This window comes from Aptenodytes patagonicus, chromosome 3, assembly GCF_965638725.1.
Source record: "Aptenodytes patagonicus chromosome 3, bAptPat1.pri.cur, whole genome shotgun sequence".
Lineage (NCBI taxonomy): Eukaryota > Metazoa > Chordata > Aves > Sphenisciformes > Spheniscidae > Aptenodytes > Aptenodytes patagonicus.
Window position 1 is genome coordinate 48,986,575 of NC_134951.1, and position 17,274 is coordinate 49,003,848.

General features: G+C 39.7%; 1 protein-coding gene across 1 annotated transcript in view; it reads right to left on the bottom strand.

The window, feature by feature from the left end:
- Window positions 1-7,252: 7,252 nt before the first annotated feature.
- The window catches only part of ASCC3 (activating signal cointegrator 1 complex subunit 3), a 296,878-nt gene continuing 286,856 nt past the window's right edge, over window positions 7,253-17,274 (bottom strand). The window contains exons 39-42 of the mRNA XM_076333301.1: window positions 16,661-16,811; window positions 10,688-10,894; window positions 7,968-8,143; window positions 7,253-7,869 (exon numbers count right to left, since the gene is read on the bottom strand). Of these exons, the coding sequence (XP_076189416.1) occupies window positions 7,722-7,869; window positions 7,968-8,143; window positions 10,688-10,894; window positions 16,661-16,811 (682 nt within the window). The 3' untranslated portion in view covers window positions 7,253-7,721. The remainder of the gene's footprint in view (window positions 7,870-7,967; window positions 8,144-10,687; window positions 10,895-16,660; window positions 16,812-17,274) is intronic.

Genomic DNA, 17,274 nt, shown 5'->3' on the forward strand with positions numbered 1-17,274 from the left:
GTATGTCACATGCTGTGAAGCCAAAACCTGGGGACCATCAGCAGTGTTAGGGCAAAAGTCCTCTACTGTTGCAGTCCAGCCACAAGTTATTGACGTGGAATTCAATTAAAAGAAAAAAAAAATTATGAAAGATAATTATTTGTAGGTGACCATGTCTGTGTATAGTTTACCAACAGAAGGCAAAAACTGTTAGCGAAAGTTTCAGAAACTTTACCCAGCTGGATTTCTTCTGAGTTACTGGGTAGCATTGCAGAAGATGGCACTGCAACTGTATATAACTGGGTGAAAGCAAAGCGTTAATCCTTTATGAATGTGTTTTGCAATTTCTAAACCTTTTGCTAAGGTGTCTTTGTGAAGTTGCAGGAAGCATTTGCCTTCTGATGCACATGGTATTGTATGCAAATTATGGAGGTGCTATTCTCTTGAGAAGCGCAGAGCATGTATTTTCCTAGTATCTATCTGCAAGGACGAGGCTGAAAGATGTCAATGTTTGCATGTAGGAGTCAAGTAAAATGTGTGAGATGCACAGAGGTGGAATGTGACTAGATGAGTATCACACGCTTGGATATGGCTTATAACTATTTTTCTTTGGTCAGTTCTGAGCATTTCATTACCAAGGAGAACTGAGAAATCTCCACATCCCACTTTTCCCAGATAGCTCATTCCCTCTTTGAATCAAGTCACTTAGAACTAAAATCTGAAATTAAACTGGCATTTGCCTTTATCATACAGCTAACTGTGCTGCCTATTTCGCACCTGTCTTATTTGCTTAATATATTCTTGGAGTAACATTGCATCATATTTTGAGTTTAGCACAGTAGGGCCTTGTAGCTCTCAGCTTCCCGGAACCTAATCGTGGACCAGGACTTCCTCTGTGCTACATGTCCTATAAACAGAGGATGAAATTCCCCTAAAAGTCCTATCCCAGGGAGCTTTGTCCAAGTATAACATGAGAGACTGTGCCACTCTGTCGGCAGGGGTGCGGGGGTGGGATGGGACAGGGCAGAGCCATGCCAGAGAAACAGCAAGATGCCGTAACTGGGGTAAACTGTTAGATAGTCATGTAGTCTCTCTTGGTAGAGAGTTGAACTATTTTGTGTTGTATTTTAGATAGGGCGAAATAGCAAAAAAACTTAAGGGATAAATCTTGCTTTGGCGTGGGTGAATGAAAGGGCCTTTTCATGGAGATGGCAGAATCCTCTCGGTGTTTTTTTTCTAGCTCTCCCTTTAGTCATTGCAATCGTTCGAGAAAATAAAATAAGGCTTAACTGCAGAATCTTCACAGCTACAAAGATGACAGTTTATCAGAACCTGATATTACTGTGCTACTACAACGAGTAATTAGTCCCTAATTAGTTGGATTTGCTGACAAATACATGATGGGAACTCACCATGTGTTATTGGCATCTGAATTTTATCCTGTCAGCTAGAAGAAAGTACCACTGTCAAGTACGTAAGCCTAATTTTCCCACATTAGCACTACACGGTAGAAACTGGGTTATTTCCATTCCAAGGTGCAAATTTGCTAGTGTGTGAAGAATGCTGTTTATCACACTATCTCAATAGAGATTTAGAGTGTAGTTAGAAAAAGATGGTGATATTTCTAGACTCCCTTTTCTACTGTTCTTCTTGCCAGTAATTAATAGCATAGCCCTGTAACTATTTGTACATGTATCGCATTATCGAGAGCGTGATTTTTCAAAAACGCCCAATTCACCTCTGCTGCCATTACAATTAGTGGAAACCTCATTATTAGGAATGATAATATTCAGCACAGAACACTTCGTTCTTTATTCCATTGGTTTTCTAGCACATGAACAATACTTCTAGCCAATGTCTCTATTTACTTTCCTTTCCTCCCCATGTTCTCATTTCTATTCTAAAATCTAGATGTAGACCCCCCCTGCCCAATGGTAACTTATGATATTTTTAATGAGATCTCCATCTTGTCCTCTCGCCTGTGGGACCTTTGTCATTGTGCGATGGGATGTCACCAATTCTGCTGTGGTGTACGGATCATCTGCAAGGAGAGATACAAGCCTTCTATTTTGGGTGCATGTTTTTGTTGAGAGTTTTGGTAGGACAAGACTAAGCAGAAGGAAAAAAGCAGCAGTGAAGCCTAATGCTTAGGCCTGGTAAAGATTTTATGTTCTTTATTTCTGAGGAGAGATTTGAGCAGAGAAGGTGGTTGTGATTTTTTAGGAATAGAGATGCAGAAGAAAGGCTTACTGACTTGGAGAGTGCTGGATTCAAATCACATTGATGCAGTATGGAGCTCATTAGAAGATCTGAGTACAAGACATATTGTAAACATATTTAATTGCAGGATGGCGTAATCACTGTGGAGAGTCCTTTTCTATAGAACTGGTTTCTTCTGTCTAGATTGACTCCTCTGTAGGAATTATTTACACAGAGACTTATTTAGTACAAGCGGTGCAATTGCTTTCCAGAGAAGTTCCTTGAATATAGAAGTTCCCTTCACATACTTCATGCAAGCAGCGTAACCTCTCACAGCTACCAATGTGTGACATTAATAACGAACTTGGTTAGTTCATTCCTGAGCTTTTGCAAATCACTTCAGAAACATGTGCATCAAAATTTCTGTGGATGTAAGTCTTGGCACAGCCTGCTGAAGTGCAGCGTGCTCTGAGAAGACGTGCTGTTTGACAAGATTGGTTTTTAAAAAGACAGGTGGGAATCAAACACAGCTGATAGAATAGGCATAGCGTGTTAAGTAGAAATGGAGTGACCATTGTCAGCAGCAGCCCCCCCTCAACTTTTTGTAGCTCTCATGGCTGTCTGGGCGTCTCATGGCATCCAAACCTTTTTTCAGAAAAATATTTCTTCTCATGAAGCAGGAGAATTCTCCCTTCTCATAAAACAGCTTGCACTGTACTATGGAAGAGAGAATTTTGAACACTTATGGTTCTTCTGACTTACAAAATAGCATGGGCTTGATTAGCTAATTACGCTTGAGTATGTAGGTATCCACCCCATGATATTGGCACATCTGTGTGGGGATAGCAGAAGTGACACAGGACCTATGGAAGACGTGCTGTCTTCTGGCGTGGCAACTGAAATATCCTTGGTGATTTTAAAGTGCATTAGACGCAGTTAAGCAACTGAATTGCTTATCTATGACTAAGCAAGTAATAAGGGCTCAATTTGGTTACCTGAATGTAGATACCTAGTGCTATTTCAGATGCCTTAGCTTGAGGCATCCACAGAGAGTGATAGATACAACAGCATCATGTTTCACATCTGATAGCCCTGTGCAGATGGCGCACGTTCTTCTGGAGCTCAATGTAGAGGCCAGGTGAGATATTGCATATTAAAGGGCACTAGGTATCTGCATGTAAGCAACTAAATCAAGGCCAAAGGTGTGCAATTTAGTTGGAAGAAAGGATACCTAAAACTAAGTAAATTTCTGGAAGTTATTTTTATATAAACTTTTTTTCTATTTTGTATGAGGTGTAAAGCACACTGGGATGGATGGGTGGCTTCTTTTTACACCCACAGCTTGGCTTTCTGGTTACAGAATTATCATACAGATTTTTTTCTACTCTCGGCATTAGTTCAGACTGTTTTATGGAGACCTATAGGATGTGGAAAAAATATACATGGTTTGCTTGTATTACCTTACTTTGTCCTGCTTCAGTACTTACTCCATAGGCTAGAATAGTGTCCATACTACATCAGAGATGAGGTTAAATTCCTTCTGTGATAATTTACTGTCTGGGGTAAATATAGGTAACTGTCTCTGAACAGGTATGATTGTAGGGTGTACAGGTAGTGGAAGAAGCTAAAGGGAGGGGTGGAGGCAAGACAAGGGAGTGGTGATTTAAGAACCGGCTGCAATAAATAAGCCTCTTCATAGAGAAGTGATGCCTGTTGGACCAGTTCATCAAACTGTCTTAAAAATATCAGAGCCTCTTTTTCTTGAGTGAGGGAGCAATGTAGGAATTTGGATTCAGGCTGTGATGTGCAAGAGCAGATGCACACGGGATACCTTCTTCTCTTTGTAAGTACCCCCCAGAACTAGAAGATTGGAATTGCAGAACTTACCTTCCTTTAAATGCAACCTATTCAGTGAATGTTCAAGTCTTACCCTAGGCTCCAGGATGGAGGCTGATGAGGGACTGCCTGAAGTTTCCTTCAGGTTTGACCATCTAGAGATGGTCTCTAGAAGCAAACTAATGACAAGGAAGAGGAATTTTGGGTCAGCAGCACAAACCCCTGAATTCATCTGGGTGAAATTAGGGCCTCCAAATATTCAATTTACAACAAAAGAGAAAGACCTGCAGTAGTGAAGATGGTGTCATGGTGCCATTGCGATACATTCAGTACTTGGACTATAACCAAAATCTTACGTAAGTATTAACGACAGATCGCATTGTAAGAGCTCCTCAAGAAGAGACGGGGGATGGTTGTACATACCCAAACATCCTCTAGTTCCCGCTAAGCACCGCTGTGATGCCATGATCGGATTGGGACAGGGTAAGATGGAAAGGGTGAAGTCACATAGGCAGACTTAAATACAACTTGATGCATGAGATGTGTGTGGTTTTTGTTGCTCCTTCCAAGTTTTGGAAGAAATACCATACCTGAGCAGGCAGGCACTGACCACAGCTGCTCCAAGAAGGGGGGGGCTGGGGAGGAATAAAAACCTGCTTGCAAACTAGAATGAGAAACTTAACATTAAAAAATTTCTGCATGTGCTGTCAATTTGCTCATTTATGCATAATGATAATAATTACATCACCAAAGTATTGATATCTTTTTTTTAAATTCTGTATTTGATTTTTATACTTTTTTTAGACAGCTATTCTCACTTTCCACCATTAGACCACTGGATTGAATGTATTGATTGTTCCTTCTAAGCAGCTGTTTCAAATGCATCAGAATTCCTTCTTTTGGATTTTTCAGATAAATACCGATTCTAATCAATTTGCTTAAATTAATTCTATATTACTTCAGACTTTGTCTTCATGAATCCAATGCTTCTGTTTGTTTAAAAAAAAATTTCAAATGTTATTTAGAAATTTCGCTAAACTATTTCTAAAAACAATTAACATGCTAGGAAATTAAATGCAACATTTCCAAACCAAAGTACAAATGACATTACAGAAACTCTTTAATTGATTAATATAGAATACTGAAGCTATTGTCTGTTACTTTGCTGTTAGACTATTTTGTGATGTGCATTTACAAAGCAACAAGAGCCAGCGTCACTGTGTTGGTATGTTGATTGACTGCGGCATAGCTTTTTTTCCCCCTAATTAATTAAAATTGTTGAGGGACAATATATTGCTTCAGCCAAGAATTTTCCCAAAGAAAGGACTTAATTTCTGTGAAAATTTTCTTGCAGATTAGAGGAAACAATTCTCTTAAAAATGGGCATAGGACTAAGTAAATATGCGTATAACCAAACTTTTGCCTACCACTTGGGGGAAAAAAAAAAAAAATCTGTTTTCTGTGTGACACAACACCATATTACACTGGATATAGTCTAAATGGCAAAGGCGGCAGTTCTGTCATCTAGCAGGCTGTAAATATAGTGACAACTTTTTTCTATTATTGTCCCATTTTCTTAGGCAATAAAGTCAACCTCTAAAAATGAAATATAAAACTTTTAACATCATCAGGTGATGTGAAGATCTCTGAAAACGCTCAACTACAGAATTGATTATTTTAAAAACTTTTCTCACCATTTAGAGGTGCCAGATATATATGAAATAAATTAATGTTTAACTGTTGACCCTTTGAAACCAGCCAGCCTTCTCTTTGCTGCAATGTAGTGTTGCCAGCAGGTCGAGGGAGGTGATCAGCACTGGTGAAGCTACACCTGGAGTACTGTGTCCGGTTCTGGGCTCCCCAGTACAAGGGAGACACGGACATACTGGAGAGAGTCCAGCGAAGGGCCACGAAGATGGTGAACGGACCGGGGCACCTCTCACATGAGGAAAGGCTGAGAGAGCTGGGGCTGTTCAGCCTGGAGCAGAGAAGGTTCAGTGGGGAATCTCATCAATGTGTATAATGAATGGAAGATGTTAACGAGAACGGAGCCAGGCTCTTCTCAGTGGTGCCCGGTGACAGAACCAGAGACAACGGGCACAAACTGAAACTCACGAGGTTTCCTCTGAACAGCAGGACACACTTTTTTTCCTGTGAGGGTCACCAAACACTGGCACAGGTTGCCCAGGGAGGTTGAGTCTCCATCACTGGAGATATTCAAAAGCCATCTGGACATGGTCCTGGGCAACCAGCTCTAGGTGACCCTGCTTGAGGAGGGGGGTTAGGTCAGATGACCTCCAGAGGTCCCTTCCAACCTCAGCCATTCTGTGATTCTCTGTGCGTGCAGCACCACCAGCGTAATTTTTTTTTTTTTTGGGAAGCTTCCAGGCAACAACTCTGCTGTATTCTTTCATCTGGTGAAACACAATGGAAATGATAGCAAAATGATCCCTCAGAGAGGCAATGCTTATCAGCTAAATGCAAAGCTGAACAAGTTCAAATATTAATATTCAGTTTAAGGTCTAGTCTATCGGAATGAAGATGCGTGATGTTTTTGCAGTGTGTTGCCTCCAAGTACTCGCTCAGCATCTTGAATCCCCTTGAGGCTGAGAAGAGGACTGACCTCAGGACGTGCAGATCGAGGTAAGCAGTCTAGTCACTGTATTGCGCAGAAGACAGACGCTGCTACCTTTTCCCTTCAGATGTGTGTCTTGCGGACGGAAGTGCCTCCGTGGTACTATCACTGAGCTGGGCACCTCTGGGACACTACCTGTCGTCTGGCAGAACTCCTCCTTGCCCACCAAGCCATCTGTTGTAAACCCTGGTTTTGGAGCCCCACTCTCCCTTATTTACAGAATGTAGTTGCCCACTTTAGCACTGAACCCTCGAACAGGACACACGATTTTATATGCCTTAGTCCTTCAAAATTCAGGAAAAAACACTAAAGAAATTGTAAATATGTAATAATATGTATGGGTGTGTGTGTGTATATATATATGTATGCGCATACATGTAAAGGGTAAACTTTAATTATGATCTATATAAATTGCATCATTGCTATACTGGAAATATTTTATACTATTTAGCATGCCTTTACAACCAGATTTACTGCATATATAATTAATATAAATTTGTGAAATTTTTCCTTTAGATTATCCCCTTCAAAATACAGTATGTGTAAGAGGAGGATTTTGTTACTATACAGCTGATTTTACACTAAAAAATCTAATGCAAAACATTCTTATGGACTTATTTTTATTAAACAGGAAATATAACACATCCATCAATATTTTCAGCAGTTCTTAGATCAAATTTTGTATTTTTTCCCTATAAATTAAAAAAGTTGACTATTTAAACTACAGTAATACACAGGCTACAGAACACTTTTCAAAGTGAGGACTATAGCCCTAAATTTGCACAAATTACAATATCTTTTAGTCTTTAATTTTGATGTGTCGAAATTCAATTAACAATATGACTTCTGAAAGACGAAAAATGAAACAAGAAAAGACAAATCTTCATAAAGGAGTAAGGCCACTGCGGCTAACTCTGTGTTACCAGAGTCAATACAGTAGTCACTTTCAATTTCCTAGTTGTCTTGAGGTTTGAAGTTGGTTCCGCTAAGGCAAACGCATTTTTGGATGTCCAGAACGACCAGATGTCTTAGCTGCAAGACCGGTTCTTTTAAATGGACTTTTCCAATCGCCTTACTTCAGAGCCAGGTGACTCATAGCATCGGACACCTCTGTTGGGACTTGTGCCGAAGTACTAGCTGGTACAATGTTCAGGTAAATATCGTACTGTTGGTCCATGCCAAGGTAACTGTCGCTCATGAGATACAATGTGTAGATACACCTAAAATGTAAAAAGCAGGATCATTAGTTTGGAAATTAGGTCTTGACTACTTGGAAAAGATAATCGTTAAGAGAACTCAATTTTTAAATTTTACATACTTCCCAGGAGTTTCTGGAGTATAAAAAGCAACAGAAACAGTATTTCGATTTCTGACGTATCCAGTTCTCTTCAGGGCGATGAGTTCTTTTTTATCAACTTCTCCCAATATCAAAAACCATCCTTCATCTTTAACTTTAGGGAATCGAGGAGCCACTGCTTTACTGTCTTGCTTTCCCTGTTGGGGAAAAGAAACAGTTTAGAAAAACCAGAAATCACCTTTCCAAAACGCCATTCTTCCTTGAATGAAAAAAACACCTCAAAAACACATCGTCGTGAATTTTTACATAAGACACTAATTTAGCCAGACTAAAATATTTTTGTTATTTCCTTCCAGATGAAGGGGTTTTTAAAAAAAATAAAATCGCAGTCCACAGGGAAAAACCCAGAATACAAGATACTATTCCACTTATTTTGTAAGCTATTAAAACTTGAATGGAAATACTGTTCCCTTTTTGTAATTTCATCTAATGTGTTCCAAATACTACTCTCTGCAGAAGGGTTAATTGTAAACCTTGTGTCTGTAAATAATGCTAAACAATATTGTTCAAGATTACTATAAAGACAAAACCAGCACTTGAAGTCTTTATTTGAGGTTGATATAGCAAAAGGAAAGATTATGTCAGTGATTCTTTAAGACAGTGACTTTACTGCTGAAAGCTGAAGATATAATGATGCGCCCTCCATCAGCATTCATTTCGTGTTCTGTAGGTGGAAAGGTTTTACTGAAGATTTATACAGAAGAAAAAGCACCACCATAGCAATGAAGCTTCAGAAACAGTTTGATCCAGCTGTTCCTTACAAAAGAGGGATCAAATTCTAGGAGAGGTTTATAAAACAGTCATCACTGCATGAAGTGCTCCTGCTCCCTTCTTTTCTGTGGCTTCTGGTTAGGAAAAGTCTCTGTCAGTAACTGGCACGGCAAATAGAACGACTGATGGAGGAGCTTTGACCCTTTATTCCTTCCTGCAAATGAGACAGTCTCCCCTTGAAGCTATGGTGAATCTGCTGTAGTCAGGACAAGAAGTCTTTTGGGAAAGAATACTTTTCAAATATAATTCTTTAACTAATGTAACTTAACTTCAGGATTTACAACAGAACATATATATCTCCGTTATTATTTTTATCAAAATGAAGTTGTCTTAAGGGTCTCAGAACTAACATCTAAAACTCTTCTCTGCTTATATCTTGAACTCTTCTTTGTATCTTAACAAAAATGTTGGTAATTATAATTCTTAGTTGTTTGAAATGTTAGAGAAATTCATTAGCAAAATTATAATCATGGTGGTCCATGTGCCACTAATGGTATGCAAATGACAAAAAAATGCATCTGTAAGTAAGTGATAGCTACAGTGTCAGCAGTGCCTGATCTGAACGCAGGAGGCATGGTCCTAACTCTTCCAAGAGCCAACAAACAGGTACAGCGAGTTACCGATGCTACAGGCAGAGCAGCTGGAAACCTGCGCCGCTGCTGGTGTTTCTGGCCTGGCGCATCAAGACTTGCTGAGGGCCCAGTGAGGTGACCAGGCCAAGAGGAAATGGGATGTGCTTTAACTGGGTGTCCTGGTTTTGGCTGGGATAGAGTTAATCTTCTTCCTAGTAGCTGGCACAGTGCTGTGTTTTGGATTTAGGATGGGAATAATGTTGATAACACACCGATGGTTTAGCTGTTGCTGAGCAGTGCTTACACTAGTCAAGGACTTTTCAGCTTCCCATGCTCTACCGACTGAGAAGGCTGGAGGTGCCCAAGAAGCTGGGAGGGGGCACAGCCAGGACAGCTGACCCAAACTGGCCAGAGGGACATTCCATACCATGTGACGTCATGCTTAGTACATAAACTGGGGAAAGCTGGCCAGGGGGCCGCTGCTCGGGGACTGGCTGGGCATCGGTTGCCACGTGGTGAGCAATTGCACTGTGCATCACTTGCTTTCTATATTCTTCTATTATTATTATTACTATTTTACTTTATTTCAATTATTAAACTGTTCTTATCTCAACCCACGAGTTTTCTCACTTTTACTCTTCTGATTCTCTCCCCCATCCCACTGGGGGCAGGGAGAGTGAGCGAGCGGCTGTGTGGTGCTCAGTTGCTGGCTGAGGTTAAACCACGACACTGGGCAAAGGGGTGGGACTGGAATTTGGGTGGGGAAAAGAATTGTATGTAGAAGTTTTTCTAGGAGCTGTTCGAAAAAGCTCCAAATGTAAAATATGAGGACAATATCCTCAGTAAAAGCCTGAGGATGTGTTACGAGTAGAAACATACTTAGAGGTATGGGTCTGGTATGCAGTTTGGAGGTACAGGGGAATATAACAGGGAAGCTTATAAACTGGTTTGGGGAAGCAGGATATGCAAAAGTACGAGCGGTAGGAGTTTGGGGCGGGCAAGTACTTAAATACTGCCTGTGAAGTTATCTTCTCTACTGTCACTGCTTGTAGTACCCAAGCATAGGAACTTTATGAGTTTCTGGTTTGTAAAAAATGAGTTTTTTTCATTGACTTGAATTGGTCTAAGATTTTACCTTAAGAGTCGATTTACTATCCTATTGCAACCTGAAAAACCATCTGCTTCATTACTAACACAGAAAAGGCTTTGAAAGAGTTTATAATTTACATAATACTTAAACCATAAAAAACCCTGTTATGCTGTATAAAGCGTTATTGATAATGTAAATGGATTATTGGAAACTTGTGCACTTGGGAAGGAAACGATAAATTAATCTACCTGATACCCCATCTGGGTTCTCTGCAGATTTATTTGGAGCACATACTCTTGATCAGCATGTAATTTGATCCATCTTTTGTCGTCTCGCGTGTCTGTTGTCAAAGAAGGAACAGGCACTTCGTTCTGTGGCTGAGCTGGGTCGTCCCGACAGCCCTTAATGCTCAGGCTGACGTTTAGAATTGGCAAACGGGACAAGAAATTCCAAGCCTGTAGAAAAAACAGATCCCTGTGGATTACAAGACAATCTATACAGTTCAGACCATTGTCACTGTAACAATAACAATTCGATGTGCAGTCTACATATTTATTCTATATTAATAATACTCTATTATGTATTAGAATATCACGTATAATCGTACGACTCTCAATCATAAGCATAAAATACTTTTCTTTAACCTTTTACTCTACTTTCTTCTAAGCAAATAAAACAAATGTGAAACTCCTCAAGCACGTTATACATGCCTCACTAAGATTACTGATGTCTGAACACGGGAAAAATTCCTTACCGCTCCCGATTAAAGTATTTTTTCCCTATAAGCCACTTAAAAACTAGTACAATTAAGTTTTAAGTTAAACTTCCTTAGCATAATCCATAAAGAACAGGTCACTGCAGTGCTAATTAGCAATGGGCAAACCTCAGAGAGTTCAGAGGATCAGTTCAGATAATTAACCAAAAGTTCAACTGCATATCCAAAGTTATCCCTATTTTGTTTTTTTTAAAAGGTTTTCTTGCATCGATCTTCACGAACCCTCCTTCTTACAGTCCTCCTGAGGAATCTGAAGTCTCTGTCGTTTCTCATGAACTGCAACAGGCCCTCAACTTCCTCTCATCCTTGTACAGAAAACTGTTGTTAGAGGCATACAATTTGTGCAGCTGAACACGACACTCCCTTCAACCTTAAAGAGGCATCCTGAATACGCAGCCCTGTGTATCTCTCATTTTGGCCTCTGTCAGACAAGGAAAAGCAGCTCTGAGAAGCTGTGACAAAAATGGAGGGGAGTAATACAGGCTTTCATTTAGTAAAAAGAAAATCAGCATGTTCACTCAATGAAATTCGTTAGGAAGAAGAAATGGAAAAATGGGCTGTGGAACGGAGGCAGTGATTTGTGGCCTCGCTATGGCTGAAAAAGACAGATGAGGCTGGCACTGGAAGAAAAACCAACAAAAACCCAAGAACCACCCTCTGCCCTGCTCTCCTTCCCCTCCACCCCCGAAACAAAATAGGAATCAGCGCTTCACCCATGTTTTCAAACAACACATATGAAAAGCTAGAGGGTGGGAAGGAGAGGAAGGGAAGAAGAATATTGATCTTGGTAAAGAGCCAGCAGATGTCAAAATGGGAGCTTGTGGGAATGAAAAGGGTAGCCGTAGTCACATGGGCAATCCTGGCATGGAACAGAAATGTTTTATCTGGAAAAAAACTCAAGTGTATTTTATTTTTCATGTATTGGTTTGACCATCTTGCGTTTCAACAAAATCTATTTTCATTTAGATTGTGCTTAATGTGTCTCTGATTACTTCTTCTGTGCTGGAAGACATAGAGCCCTAATAAAAACTCAGTTTGCTTTTTGGAGGCATCATTGCCATGATTCATACTGACAATAATGGTATATGTCAATACATAATTCGGGATACAGCAGCCAGGGTAAGCAGACCTAAGCTCGCACTGCCGTAGGAAAAGGCGGTGCCGTCCCTCTGTCCAACATCCTCCTCGCCAGCTAGCTGTCCCCGATACGTTGGCACTACCATGCTGTGATTGTGCGGCTAGATGGATCAGCTTGCTAATCATTTTGGTGACAGCATGAACTTAGATCAGCTTAAAGCTGGTTGTGGAAGCATACTCTCTAACCCCGTGAGTACTCGGAATAAGCATGAACCTTCAGTGCCACTGAAAGAAGTGGTCCAGCCTCCTCCCCTGCTGGCACAAGTATTCACGTAGCCGCTTGGCTACAGGCCATTTTGACTGTCAGCAAGAGGGTTGATATGATCCCTCCTCCCCTCGTCCCCAGATGTTTGTTCCCACCTCCTCGTCCGAACCAGCCACAGCGTTTGTGCAGCTGTGCGGTGAGCTAGGTCAGGAGAGGTGAAAATGGCACGGGGAGGGCGGGACTGCCCGTTTCGGCTGCAGCGCAGACTTACGTTGGATTAAAATGGCTGCATTACCAGAGCCTGGCTGAACTAAGTAAGAAAACTGATTTAGGCTAAAACTAATCTCTCTTCCCTCTTCTGTGTGCTGCATGAACAGCTGTGTCTGTTCAAAGGAGAAGGTGGGGAGGGCCAGCTGTGAGCACTCAGGAACTGCAGTGTAAAAGCAGGGGACACCGATGAATTGCACTGATGTTCTTAATGGTGCCTTAGCTGAGAAAGGACAGGAAAATTGTAACAGAAGATAAACAGCTAGAACGTTAAAGGAAAAGATATCCCTCTCTGTTCCAACTCTGAAAGGGAAAAGGGGGAAAAAAAGGCAGCACCTTGAAGGAGGAGAAAAACCACCACAGACATTCTTAATTAAATAGTTGGTGCCAGGATTTCGCCTCATTTAACACACAAGACACTACTAAAATCACCTCCAGCAGATCACACTGGATGAGACAACTTGAGTAGTAACACCTTAACTGGCAAATGATTTTCTGTTTAATGTAAAGGCTTTTAAGACGAAGCGAACTGTACAGACCGTCTGTGTGAGACTCTCTGTGCACCAAAGCAGTGTACTTCTGCTGTGTTCGGTAGAGGCACCCTAATATATACCAACCCGGTGATCACCCCTGTGGTTATACTGTAGATATCATCTACCTGGAAAACTTTTATGTGCACTGTCTCAGAGGACAAGACCTGTTACAGTTATGTTAGAGCAAAGTTTAATTTCAGCAGAGATCATAATGTATTAACTCCTTCAGTGGCGTTACCTGTCGCTCTGTTGAAGACTATGATTCGGTCTGGTTTATACCGTACAACCCCAACATACTCTGTTTGTCAAAGGCTGTCATGTCCTCATGTAGCTTTTACAGTGCAAACAAAACAAAGTAACTCTGAGTAACTTTCTAATTAGATAAGAAAGTAGTTGTAATACGTCATTCTCCAGGCCTTGTGCATTTGAAAATTAAAGGCAAAGTTAGTACTGCTTGATCATTGACACAGTATGGACAGCAGGCTGCCTTTTTATCATCCATGCAACGCGGAGAAAATGAAGAAATGCTTTTCTTACTGAGGAAAAAAAGTCAAGTAGTAGCAGCTGAAAATGAAAAAGAAGATTATAGGAACACAGATACTTCCAGAGTAAAAGCAGCTAATACTACAGCAGGGATAGTATTTTTTTCAATCTTGAGGCTTCTTTTTTCTCTTTCAATAATATAAATATCAGCTTAGTATTTTAAAGAGTGCCTAATGCCTAAGTGACTTAGAAACTGAAAAAGATTTGTTAAAGAAATATGATTCAGAATGAATCACTGAAACAAACATAGAGCTTAGGCCAAAGGTCAGAGTTACAGTCTAAACAGTTTTTGAATTTAGGCTGTCAGCTTTTAAAGCCTCGCGGAGTTTCAATGAGGTTTAGGATTATAACTAACTTTTGGAAAATTAAACTCAGGCTCCCATGTCACTTAGGTATTTCTTGACAATTTTACTGTTTATTTGCTGTTTAGGATGACACAAGCACATATTATCTCCTTTTAAATATATCAACATGCCCAATGTGTGCATGTACATATATGCTATATATGTATTTAGCTACCAAACCCATAGATTCAAATCATAATCACATGAGAAATTCTTGATGAACCTTTGATAACATCATTAGCATTTTTTGCCAATAATCTGTCTCCCTAGGACTTAGCCTAATATTCCAAATCCATGAGCAGCTTCAAGAGCTGCTATTTAAAAATTAATTACCAATCTGCTTAAAAGACATTTTCTTCTTTCCAAATGTGAAAGTTCTTCCTTTTCCTGTGTGCCTCAAATTTATGCAAAGCTCAAGCTGTTTTTACCAGTTTCATGCTGGTAACAGGTTTAAGATACAGGTTCAATATACTGTGAGTGAGAAGTAAAAGGTTTGTTCGGAAAAGAATGTTTTTGGCAATTTAGTGGCGTACTTACCACTTTATTTGACTTTGTTCAGGTCTGGTGCCAGAATGCTAGGCTTAAACTCTGTAATCTTATAATCTTTCTTTATCGAAAATGTATCATAAAGATGCATTATTTATTGAAGAATTTTTCTCTTGGTTGGCCCCTGTCTAAGTGTGCATTGAAGGACTTTTCGTATGAAGGCACTCAACAGGCAGTCTCAATATGAATTTTAATTCTCTACTAGGTATTACAATAGGTTTTTTTCTGAAAAAAATGCCGTAAAGAATATAAAATGTTGGTATAAATGTTTCACATTTGCAATGACCTGCATAATAACAGTCATGGCGTCGCTATACCCAATACGGCCATTCCCAACTCACGGAAATGAAACTTTCTGCTTGTGTGATGCTAAGGCATTACGTTTTTCCCTCTTATATGCATCTGTATTTACAAACATAGACATATAGAGGCATAGAGTCATTCACAGTGTGAACGTACACACCACATACACACAAGCTATTTTTGAAGAAACTGCTAAGACATTTCAATACCAGCCAAACATATTTATCTGAGGATTAATCTTCATCTATTGAATCAGACGAGAACACTGCCATGCATACAATTATTTAATTAGCAGCCAAATCCTCTGCCAGTCAGCAGCCGTTCCAGGCATACTGATGGGGCAGTAGATGCAAATCTCACAGTAGTACTGCTTTTTCTCATTACTACTGCAATTAGCACTTAAATTGATGCTTTAAACATACTAATTTCTGGAATAATTCAGGATTTGTATGTTACCTGGGATCGCCTCACTGCAGAGACGACACCAGATTGCTACGCAAATTGAAGCACTTTTGAGCCAAATAACCATCATCATATCAGACAGAGCCAATTTGCATTTGCTTTTAAAGATAACAGAATGGCAATTTATGCAAATAAATTAAGTAAGTTTACTTCTGAGTTCTCCCTGAACTAATTATAACAATGTTCTAATTTTTTATCACATCTGAAAGTTAGACTGAAATCAATGTGTATTATGTTAGAAATCTGTTGTTAAAGGAAGCCTTGTTTTGATGTCAATACATTTTCTTAATTCAAAATTTTGATGTTAATTTAGTTACAGATGCAGATGTCTGTTATAGACATTTAAGTACTTTTCTTCTTGTTTGCATACCAGTAAAAGGTTTAACTGAAGCTGAACAGTCAAACACAGGACATATTGCTGTCCTTTTAAATATTCAAATAAAAAATATTTGAAGTATAGCTTCTGAAGTTTTCATCTTTCGTACATTTATTAGAAATCAATAGGCTTAGCATGTGATGAATACTGTGGAATATAGCTGCCCTTTGCTGGAAATGGCTTGAAAACCAAACTGAAAATAAGACTCCAGCAGCCTCAACATTTTGAGAAAGTATTTTTTTCTTCCCCCTGTGAAGTGTGAAAATTTTATCTGCTCTTTCTGTTGCAAATAGAAAATGAGTGCTGGATCTTTTACTAGGGGTATTGTCAGAAAAAAATGGTGTTTGACAGACCACTTCAGAAACCAGCTACGATGACATTTGCAATGCATGTATTCCTAGTGCATGGCTGGCTACGAAAAGGTGGATAACACTCAGCAGATTGAATGACCCAGAGAAGCTTCTTTAGAGCAAAGAGATGTGGAAATATCAGCCATAAAGCAGCCTCTGTTACTGGTTAGCAGGGAATAAATGAAAATAGTATTAAGAAAACAGGCAGAGAAGAAACCCTGTAGAACTAGCAGTAGCCTGAAATTAGAGCAATGAATGTGTTGCGCTTTATACAGAACATCACGTGATACCTGCTGAAGGGAAGTGAAGAGAGTATTTCTTTTCCCAACTGCTCTTCCTTTCCAATCACATTGATAACGACCACGGATAGAAAGTATTACCTGTGAAATGTGTGCTGTTTGCAATTCACTGTCCACAATGGAAGCAAAAACATTCTCTTTTCCTTCGCAGGCAGCCATTAGTTCGGGAAGACACTCGATAGGTCCTTGGTAACCTCCATGCACACTCTTCCTTTTGCCTTGGCTCCACTTCCTGATAGAGACAGCAAAACACATGCCCGCGGAGGGAAAGCAAACATTTGTTTTCAGTTGTTTTGGCGGTAAATCTCGATACTGGTTTCTGTTATTAAATGCTGGCCATTTATTTTTGGGTAGCATTAATTACTGCATCATCTAGGCATCTATAGAGCTTAGCATTAGCTATGATATTAAGATGGATACTAATGTATTTTTATAATGGATTAAAATAAAGAGATAATTAATATACAGAGTTAGATTTGTTAGGACTTGGAACCCTTCCAGTGATCTCTTGTTAATTGGTCTGGAATCATGGTTCTCAAAATAATCTGTGGGGGTTAATTAATCAATGAATGTTGAAAACAGAAACAGAAACTCCATTTGGGAAAGCATCCCTGTGAAAGAATGAGTTCTGCTTCTGGTGCATTAATGAACGTTCTCGGGCACAACAATGACATTCAAACACAATCAGCAGTCAG